At 39.1% G+C, this 11445-nt stretch overlaps 1 protein-coding gene across 1 annotated transcript; it reads left to right on the forward strand.

Annotated features, from left to right (window-relative positions):
• Nucleotides 1–1955: 1955 nt before the first annotated feature.
• On the forward strand, nucleotides 1956–6569 carry zgc:165604 (uncharacterized protein LOC792578 homolog). The gene is made up of 7 exons (XM_042431790.1): nucleotides 1956–2064; nucleotides 3029–3183; nucleotides 3534–3600; nucleotides 4036–4167; nucleotides 4870–5025; nucleotides 5674–5796; nucleotides 5920–6569. The coding sequence occupies exons 1-7, from the start codon at nucleotides 1956–1958 to the stop codon at nucleotides 6114–6116; spliced, it is 939 nt and encodes a 312-aa protein (XP_042287724.1). The 3' UTR covers nucleotides 6117–6569.
• Nucleotides 6570–11445: the final 4876 nt, after the last annotated feature.

Here is an 11445-nt window from a genome sequence, read left to right on the forward strand (position 1 = left end):
CTCTCTTCTCAATATCATGGTCAGCTTCACGTAGGCCAGTGTGTGCACACAAACGCACACACACACATCACAATAAAAAATCAACAGCAACTGCAAACAGGCTCAGACTGCCTCCTTATTCATTAACTTACTATGTTTTGAATTTGAGCTATAAAAACTAGCTCATGTAACTGCTGTCTTCTTCTTTTTATTCATATCAGGAATATATAGTATCACCATAGCAACATGTATTTAAATGAAAATAACGAAGAAAGATAACAGTTGTCAAAACAAACTGCAGATGGAGACGCAAACCAGCTTGTATCAGTAACAGGAAGATACTGAGGTGACAATAAAAGGTCACATTTGAAAACTTGAACAGGTCACAAATTGCTTCGCTGCTGTTTGTGGTCCAGTCCCACTTGAATCCTTAGCTATATATAAATATATATTAAAGCTACTTTAAAGGCACTTTTTCCTGCTCTGACACCCTAATTTGTTTGGGTAAGTGAAATTAGTCGACCACTGATATCACTGTTGTATATGTCCAATAAACCACATATTGTTTTCAGGATTCAATGACTGAAACTCCCCAAATCTCTTCAGTGTAAAAAATGACTCATATTGTTTGATTAAATCTGACAAATGTTTTGACTGGCCTGAATTTGGGCCCTCGTGGCATGTCTAAGTTTTGGCTGTGACTGGTGAAGAGCACTCACATGTTCACTGTGGATCGACTTCTGTGAGCCATGAATAACAAATCAATTTTATGCAAATCTGTCAAAAAGTAGCAGCGATGGCGTTTTGTTTGGCCCTTAAGGTAGGTCAAAACCTGATAGGTCATAGGTCATAACTGGATGATGTCATCACCGGATGACTTGAGGCAAATGTAAATATCAACTGATTTTTGAACATCTCACACCAGTGACAGCTGTGAATCACTGTACACATCATTACAGAAACAAATTAAACTTGTGTTTTATGTGAAATAAGTGTAAAAGTACCAAGTTCTGTTTTTTCACAGATTTTTCTCTCTATTTGAGTGAAAGGTTTTATCTGCTCTGTAGGTTTTTAACATTCACACTAACTCAGAGGAAGGCAGGCTGTTGACGGAGGGTCGAGACTCTGCAGCTGCTGATTTGACCTCATCAGTTCTCATCACATCTGTAATCTTTTAGGATTGTTTGGAGAAGAAAATGTTCAATAAATTGTAAGTTTGTAATCTTAAAAAACTTACCAGTAGAAGCAGTTTTTGTTAAGCTATATTTAAGAAAATGAAAAATATATTCATGATCAATTAAACTGCAATTTTAAAAATGTATTTAGTTTATAAAAACCTTTTAAAATAGTGAAAAATGCTGATTGTAACTTCCCAGAGGCAATAGTGGCATCTTCAATTTGATCGTTCCGACCAACAAAATACTGATTACACAATAATATAAAACCGATAAAAGCAGCAAATCCACATGTTTAAGAAGCTGGAATCAGAAAAAGTTTGGAAATTGTGCTTAATCGATTATAAAAATAGTTGTAGATACATTTTCTGTTGATCAACTCATTGATGAACGTACTGATCATTCCAGCAATTATCAAAAGAATTTTCATTCTTAAATCTTGTAAATGAAATGCGAGTTTCTCCTCAAAAGAAGCCACACGCAGTTACATCATATCAGCATGAAAGTTAAAGTTGTCATTTTGGTGTGGCGGCTGTCTGGAAGGAAAACCTGCTTCCATGGCAACAACAACTTCTATGTCACCCTGCAGCATTATGGGAGGTCATCTTCTGGCCAACAGATTACGTCACCTATCTGACAACTTTAATAATAATAAAACACTTTTCTTCTTGCAAACAGACATTGAAAGGTGAAGAGACACAGAGAGAATAAAATGAGTGTGAAAATAAAGGAGGGTGGGGCTGGTGGCATCGCTCAATACATTAATCACGCATGCATAGTTTTTTGGCCTCCAGTTTGCACATGGGGGAGAGAGAGAGAGCAGCCTCTCAGGGTTTCCTCTCAGCTATGGGTTCTTCTGGAAGATGGACGCTCTGGACCCTGTGTGTGTGTTTCAGCGCTCTGGGGAGTGGTGAGTAGGCCTGTTGAAAGCTTTGATACAAATTCAGTAAGACAAGAACAAACAATATTGATGATTTTGTACACACAGGTGCAGCTTCAAGTGTTTTGAGGGATCTGCAAAGCTTCAACAGTTACTGTTTGTAGTCTCTTACAATCTACAGTGTAGCTCTGCGGATCTGAGAATAAACACTCATGACGTAACTCTAAACCTCATAGAGTATTTGGACAGATATGTTTCCTGTATTTTTGAATTTGAGATGAGACAATAATCAAGATTTTTTTGGACAACATATTAAAAGTGACGTGTAGAAAATATTAACAATTTAAAACTTAGTTGAAATCATTTTTGTCAACCAGAAATGAAAGATTGTATAAAAAAATCATGAAGGAGTGATGAAATTCATCAAACGTATGAGCTAAAGAGGTTTAATTTGCATTTAGTGCGGTTATTAATTTATTGACTCAATCAAAAACAGCCTCATGAAAAGCTTTTAATATAGTAGATACATCCAGTAAAAGCTAATGTTTGTCATAATGAGAGTGTTTGAAAGGACTTGACTTGATTTGACATTTCAGAAACTGCTGTTCTACATAGAAACAATGCGGTGAATCGACGGTATGTTTTCATGAACTCATCCTAGTGAAGTGAGCTGTTGTTCCACTCAGTCTGTGATCGGTTTGGCTCTCCCTCAGAGCTGTCAAGTGTAATTAACAACTAATATGCACAGTGAATTCACACACACAAACACACACACACACACACATTAGCAAAAGAGGCCTGGGGATGACAGAGAGGAGGGGGAAGGGCTCATTATTTCAGTAATGAAGGAGGCGAGGGAGCACCGGTGCACGTCAATAGGGAGACTAGGGGAGTTCAAACTGGAACAATAATACATGAATATAAATCTGAAAAGTAAATCCTCTCTTTTTCATTTTTGTTTGTTCTTTCCCACCTCGCTGATCGACTGACACAGCTGCACTCCGGGTCACCATGAGGGAATCCAGTCTCGAGGTGGTTCGAGGGGATTCTGTCGTCCTGCCCTGCTCCTTCTTCACCTCCAGCCCTCTCTCCAGACTCAACGTTATCTGGACCCTGGCTCCCTTCTCCAGTCCAGAAACCCCAATACAGGTCTGCATCCCACACCAACACACAGAGTCGCCTCTGACAGGCTGCAGCCTTACAAAGTGATCACATATTTCAGGTTTATATCAAGTATTTCATTATAATCTTCATGGGTTTATGAGCTGGAGTTCTTCGTTTTCCTGCCTTTTATTATTATTTTATTTTTAAAATCAATTCTATCACTTTAAAATGCAGTGCAGGTGTTGGTAGAAGTAACTTTCCAAAGAGAAACTTGGTGATTCTGATGCACATTAAACCATCAATCACTCAAGATAGCCTTCTATGAAACATCATTGATGCCTTTTTATGTTTTTTAGAGTCTGAAACTACTTATTAATGGCTGCTCTCACTTCCAGGTGATTGTGTACGACCATGGACAGGTGATTGAAGACCCCTCCCTCATCGGCAGAGTGGGTTTTACAGGTATAACTACAGTAACCCTTGATCGTTCCAGTTTTTAGGACTGTAACTAACGATTATTTTTATTATCGATTAATCTGGCGATTATTTTCTCTATTAATCAATTAGTTGTTTGGTCTATAAAATGTCAGAAAAGGTTGAAAAATGTTGATCAGTGTTTCTCAAAGCCCAAGATCCAACCTAAAATGTCCTGACCAACAGGCCACAACCCAAAGATAATCAGTTTATGATCACAGAGATCAAAAATATTTACATTTGAGAAGCTGGAACCTGAGAATGTGGATTTTTTTTTCTTAAAGAATGACTCCATGCAATTAATCGATTGTAAAAATAGTTGCTGATTAATTGTTTCATTATTAATTATTATTAATTAATTGTTCTCATTTAGAAAATGAAAACAGGATAACAACATGACTGTTTCATAAAAACCAACTGCAGGTATTCCCTGGAGTGCAGATATCGTCCTGAATGACACACATGTATCAGATGCTGGTGTTTACCGCTGCATGGTCAATAACCCACCAGAGACAGCAGATCCCGGCATAGGAGAGCTGGCACTCAGTGTTCTGGGTAAGAAATATGTGTCACATATTGTCCAACGCTACCTGAGTAAGCTCGTTCAATGGAAACTCCACATTTGAAGCAAACGCCATTCAATATACTGTGAATTAGGGACACATCCTTGTATTTATTTCAGTCTGGTCCTCAGATTTGGTTCATATCTGCCATTAAATCAAGTAATTTTTAGCAATTTGTTAGTATAGTAGTCATTAGTTTAACAATGAAGTGATACACTCCCAGAAGAAAAACAAAAACACTAAAAATAATACTGACCAACATGATTTTGCTTTTAAAATCTAATATTGGCCACTGATAGTTTTCCAATACTGTATATTGGATCTCCGATTAAGTAAATTATGCACCCATCCACTTGCCCAGAGGCTTTTAATAATGCATACGTGTGGAGGAAGGCAGAATCTTCTGGTCCTGTTAACCAGAACTGAGCAATAGTGGATAAAACTTTCCTTAAACCTCATTACCAACATCACATCATCTGGTTGAAAAACACGCTGCCGACTTTAACAGACCATCTTTCTAGTCAGCTTTGCCTCCAGATGTCACTGACTCACTCACAGAAAACTCAAAACTGCTTGTAGAGAATTAGCTCTGAAGACACATTCATGATGTCTCATAAACACTGAAATGTGTTCATCTGTTTGTAAGCGTCGCATTGTATTCTTTTAGAAATTCTTTTGCTTATTGTTTTCGCAGCGCCACCCTCGCTGCCTGTGTGCCAGTGGGATGGAGATATTGACATGGGAGGGAGCGTCACGTTGTCCTGCATGGTGGCGGAGGGCGTCCCCACTCCAGAGATCCACTGGGATAAGCTGAATCCAGAGGAAATCTCGCTTCCCATCAACATGGAGGGTCAGAGACACACACACACACACACACACACACACACACACACACACACACACACAGTGCTTCTGCATATTATGTCGAGCATCTAATGTCTTAAACTCAAATGACCCTATTGCAGAATCAAAATCTTTTTCTGTGGAGATAAATTTTAGATTTTATTATTTCATTCAAATTGAGTGTGATAAAGCTTCAGTGAAACACTAAATATTGGGAAGTTTTGGAAAACTAAAAGTCGGGAACATATGTATCTCCAGGAGACAGTTAAAGGGTTACTTCAGTGATTTGGTATTACACTTTCATAAAGATGGACGACTCACAAGAGACAGATTAAAAAATGAAGCGGTCACAATTGAAGCTACAGAGACCGAGATATCTAGATTTTTAGTCTCTAGTTTCGGTGAAGCTCCAAAAAACACTGGATCCTACATTTCCCATAATTCAACTGCATCCTTCATTAGATCCATAATTTTAGTTTGTAATGCATGTTCTGTTAAATAAAATGTAAGTCTCATCCCCAATCTGAGATCTGAGCAAATAACCCTGATGATATCATGTGATTAGTAACAAGTCGTTTACTTTTCTCCTCCTTCTAACTCGTTCTCCTCATTATCTCAGAGTCGTTAGCGTGACTGTCTCTCTTCTCTGTCTCAGGGGATCTCTCAGGCTCCGTCCAAATTGCCAACGTGTCCTCTCAGACCTCAGGCCTGTATCGCTGCTCTGCCACCAACCTCCTGGGAACGGAGAACTGTTACGTCAACCTGTCTGTCTACAGCGGTAAGAGCCTCTTTGTTCACTCATAATCCTCTCTGACTTCTTCCACTGCAGCCGCTTCAGTGATTTTTAAATTCTATTTGTCAAATCCCTGCGATAACTGTTGTCGTCTCTCTCTCTCTGCAGCCCCGAACAGTTCCTCGGGGATCCTGCAGGGCATGCTGCTGACCTTGTCCATGAGCCTGCTGCTGCTGGCTTTGCTGGTGCTCATACTGTGGCTCCATCGCACAGGGCAGGACGGGTGGTTGAGGGAGGGGAAAGAAGAGGAGTGTTACAATGAGATACCGTATACTCCGTCTCTGATGAAGCGCTCATTTGTTTGATTTCTCAAGAAGACAAGAATTATAAAAACACACACATGAAAAAGAGAAATGCTCCACGCAGGCATCAAACAATGGACTCTTTGTTTCATCTAGATCATTTTTACTGCCCAGCCAGTGCTATTTACATACTAGTGCATCTGTACAGCATCACACGTTAAATAAATTCAAGGTATTTTGTTTTAAGGTATGTTCAGTTATATTGCATGTGGCATATTTAAATACATGTTGAATTGTATCTTTGTCTCTTTTAACCACAAATCAAAGACTAATATGATCTCAATCTTTGAGCAAGCAAAGAAAACTGGATAATAGTTCACTATGGTTGCACTTACATATTGAAATATGTAATAAAATACCTATTTGGATAAGCTCACGTAAATGGCAACACATTAATTAGTACCGGATGTCAACTGCGTTGTTCACAAGTACTGCATGGACCTGAATCGTTGTCTCAGCCTGGAGAGGAAACTAAATCAGAGGCCAGGAAGGAGCTCGAGGCTGTTGAGCTGAAGCATAAGGCTGCTGACCCACACGCTCAGCCTGCCAGGCTGCGGCGGTAAAGAGCTCCGTGTCAAGAGGGAACAGCTTGAAGGAGGCCATCAGGTCTGATTCCTGTGAGAGAGAAGACATCCCTCTGCCAGCAAAGCCAGTCTGCAGAGAAAAACACAAGGTCCAAATGCAGCCAACAGACTGAAACCTTTCAAATGTGAGGAGGTGTGATCAGTCAGTGTAAAGCTGTAGGCTCCTGCCATGACATCATCACTTTTTTCAGTGTTATTTTCAAGTTTACGACATTAGGATGTGTAAATCTGAATTTTTTAGGCATGAAAATGCATAAGTGCATATATGAAAAGTCCTTTTAACTATACTTGGGGTTTATAATAATGAATGCTTCTTATATTTTTGATCAGATTTGATAGTTTCATCAAAATAGACCATTTGCATTGCAGACATTTTGACCTGTCACAGTAGGAAAAGCACAGGTGTTACTAATAACATTATCGATGACTCCGTTCTATTCAGGTGTCTCAGTCAGTCATCACAGTGAGTCAGCAAACACAATACCAGCACCCTGAAACCAAATGGAATTATATTTATTTTTTAACACCTGTGCGTCTTCCTACTGTGACACGTCAAAGATGTTTTCCATAAAAATAAGACTATCTGGGATTGGAAGTTGCTCTGTAAAGGCCCACATGGATGTTCAAACAACCGCTGCGCTCCATTTAGCCGTGCAGGTGTGCTGTTGTAGCGACAAGGGCAGGGGAAACACCAGGTGACCAGAATGAGGCTGAATCTCTATAAGCTGACATTCAACCAGCAGCTGCAGGTGGTGGACATGTTGTGGTAAACTTTACTTTAATCTTTTCACAGCTTTAAAGTGTTGCCGGAGACAAATTTATTTTACGATGCTGTAAGCAGCGTGTGTCGAGTTTAGATGGAGCGTCCCGCCCTGACAAAATGCAACCACGACAGAAGAGTGAGAGGGCTGTCAATCAAGAACAGTCTACATGCTCACATAGTCTTGACAAGAGGTCTTAACAGGCAACTTAAACATTTTTAAGTAAACAAATGTTACAAATGTCTGAGTGTACTTGGTTAGTGGTACTATAATGATTTAAAATATGTTGCCACTGATGCATAAAGCTTGGTGCTTCATGTAAGCTGCTGTAAATTGAGTCAGAGGTTAAAGGACAGGTGTCCATATGAACAGTGAAAGAGGTTTTCCTTGTTGTAATCATTCCTCCTGTTCATACTGGCTATTAAAAGATTCCCTTCAAATGTGCTTTCAGTATAAGTGATGGGGACCAAAATCCACAGTGAGTCCACAGTCATTTTGTTGATTTAAAAGTTGATCTGAAGCTTATATGAGGCTTCAGCAGTCTGAGTTAGTCATATCAAGTGGATATCTGCCACATTTACAGTCTTTTTAGCATCAAATTCCCTCTTTGTTTCCTCAAACAGTGTTTCCCTGTTGAGCTGCGGTGGAAGTATAGTCACAAAAAGAGGGACTTTGACACTAAAAAGACTAAAAATGTTGATAGACTAATTTGGATGCTGAAGCTTCATATTAGCTTCAGATAAACCTTTAAATACATTTTTGCACAGAAGGAGGCTTGCTGTGGATTTTGGCCCTCATCATTTACATTGAAAGTACATTATGATGGAACAGGAGGAATGATTACAGCAAGAAACACCTACTTCAATGTTCATTTGGGCTCCTGACTGTTTTACTGTTTCAAGATAGACTTGAAAAATAGTGAACCTGTCCTTTAAGAGGGCTAATTGTTATCTAAACATAAAGTTCATTTTCTGGCTTTTAACCAGCATTTTTCCTCCTGTTTAGCTGATCCACAATGGACGATTTCTGAGAATATAAAGCACTGTAGCACTACTTTAGGCTGTTTGATGTCATGATTTTTAAGGGGTCAAATTAAGGCAAAGTCTCATGAAAAACACAGCAACCGACAGGACAAAGGAAAAAGGGAAATTAAATCACTCACTGCAGTTAATTTGCAAACAAAGACACAAAAACCTTTAATTTAAATAGGAGAAAAAAAAAATCACATAAAAAACTGTACAGAACATTGAACATCGACTTAAAGTTCTTAAATAAAAGACCCCCCCTTCCAAAATAACTAAAATAATAAAACAATAACAAAGTGGGATGGTGTATGATACATCTGTGCAAAAGAAGTATTAATTGATTCTTCCTAAACTGCACATTTCAATGTGAAGAGTGCCTCTCCACTCAGCTCTCCCCTCCGATGGGTAAACACAAGAGTCCCTCCCCTAAACCTCAACATAGTGTCTTTAATGTAAAAGAACCCAAAAAATCCAATAATAATAAAATAGATTTATATTTTAAATATATATTTATATACGAAACATGCTGTACATAATTTCAGAGATTAAGAAATCCCTTTTTATTGACACCCAGGTCTGTCCATTAACTTGTGCTTTCCTCACTCCCAGCAAAGAATAAAATAAAATTAAAAAATAAACATTACTCCCTGTTGCTTTGGATACAAGATGAATGAGGAGAAAAGAAAAACAGAAAACAGCACTGATCAGAAAGTCTCTGTTTTTCCTGAGTCGAGGGAGTTACTAACGTGTTTGGAGAGGGATACTGACGCACTTTTCACCTGTCGTAGCTTCTTCACAGCCGAGACTGACAGAAATCTCAGGGCTGCTGAGCAGATTTGTAAAAAAAAAAAGAAAAGAAAAGAAAAAAAAAAAATACAAAGCTGGCTTTGTACTGTATGTTTGTGTCCCTTGTTCAGATGTCGTAAGGAGCTGAAAGCGGGGAGAAAAAACAACGCTGCAAAGAGAGTGATTCAAGGAATATGTGGCTTTACCAGCATGCAGAACGTTTTAACCCAGAGAGAATAAAAAAGTGTAAAGGAGGCGTTTTTTTTTAATAACGTCAGTGGGACCCTGTACTCATAACCCTGACAGCTTTACAACTTATTTTCAATCCCCCCTTTCAGTTTTCTCCCTTTGAAAAAAAAAAAAAAAAAAAAAAAAAAGTCCTGCTGAAGACGGCAAGTCAATTTCTTTCCCGTTAAAGACACTGAGAACGCTGGCCGCATTTCAAGTTTCCTACAGGGGGGGGGGGGGGGGGGGGGGACACCACTTCTGAGAAATTATTTGGTGAGAAAACTAGCAATAAGAAGAAGTCTTCTGGTGGAACAATAACCGCTATGGCACAAGGTTATTTCAGAATCAAAAAAAAAGAAAAAGACCTGGGGACCAAATTTGGTCGGACTGCCAGCGATTCATGTTCTATTTCAAACCTTTGAAAACTCAATCAGTGTTTGCTTTTTTTTTGTAAATTTGCTTTTCACAGTGGTGGAACACAAAGAGTGCAAGAGTGGGAAAGAAACCAACTTAAAGTGACTTCTCAAGAGAACTTCCAGTTATATAACATGCTTTAAAAAAAAGAAAAAAAAAAAAAAAAAGACAGCCATTGGTGAGATGATACAACTGTGATGACACCAAACAAATTGAGAGGGGAGGGGGGAAGGGGGAGGGGTACAGTTGACAGAAGGCAGATTGCCAATTTGATATATCAGCACATCATATAAACAAACCCCGTTAAAGATATCTGTAAGACAATATTCATCAAATAAATATTCCACCTTTTGCTTTCAGTATTTATTCAGCTTTGTTTCTTTCCAACTAAAACGCTGGATTAACTGTTGCAGGAACAGCAGTAGTAGTGGGTATATTAGTAGCAGGAGATGCAGAAGCAGTAGTATAGTAACGGGAGGGGCCATACTGCAGGCAAAGAAAACAGAGCTCCCCGAACAAAGCAGCCTGGGTTCCTGCTATTGAGAAAGTCATGAGCTGACTGGATCTGATCTGAGAGGGCGTTATTGATCGGCCATCCGAAGAAAACAAGCTCCTTAAAACACTGAGGAACTCTTCAAGTAAAGAAAACAAAAACAGAACAAAAAAAGGACATTCCTCTCACCAAAAAAGAAAAGGCTTTAATTTTATAAACACTCCCAGTTTGTAGTTTTGTGATCAACACAATTTTTCACAGATTGGAATCACCCTCCGCTTGATCCTGATCCATGGGCGCCAGCTCTGTCCAAAGTCATCCCACAGTCAGATTCAGGACTCGCGCCCAGGCCTAAATGGACTGTAAACTAGCGGTAAAAGCACCACATGTTGGCTGGGATGGAAGGGAGTTTGTTTTTTTTCCCTGAAACTTGCCAGAAGACAGAACTGTCGAGTGTTGATGTTGTGAGGCACCTCTGTAGGAATTAGGCCAGAGGACGAAGATGACATCATGGTGGGATGTGTGTGTGTGTGTGTGTGTTTTTTTTCTCCTTGTTGAATATGTTTTATGTGCAGGGGGAGAGAAGTGGAAGGTGCTGAAATTGGTCAATATGTATTGATAAATTGTTTGACACACATCTGTAGGTCCGGTAAGGATGGTAAAAAGGGGGAAAAAAAAAACCCAAAACAAGGCTTATCATGGTATCCACAAATCCTTCACCTGCACATACAGCAACATACTGTAGGATCTGTTTTTTTATTGGTTATGCAAAAAACAAAACAAAAAAAAACTGCTGCTGCAGATGTCAAGTGAGAGAAAGTCAGAGGCGATACTCTATTCTCCAATATAGAAAAATAAACAATCCTCAAGCAAAATATCCCTTATAATTGCACTGGCCTTTGCGGCCTGTCACTACTGTTACAACCAAACGGTTGTCCATAGAGACACTGAGTGCCTTTGTCAGGAAAAAAAAGTTAAGAATGAGTATGTCTGAGTCATGAAGAAAGCAGACTTTGGAATAAACCGGTTCATGATGTGACG

The sequence above is a fragment of the Thunnus maccoyii genome, chromosome 13 (genome assembly GCF_910596095.1).
Source record: "Thunnus maccoyii chromosome 13, fThuMac1.1, whole genome shotgun sequence".
Taxonomy (NCBI): Eukaryota; Metazoa; Chordata; class Actinopteri; order Scombriformes; family Scombridae; genus Thunnus; species Thunnus maccoyii.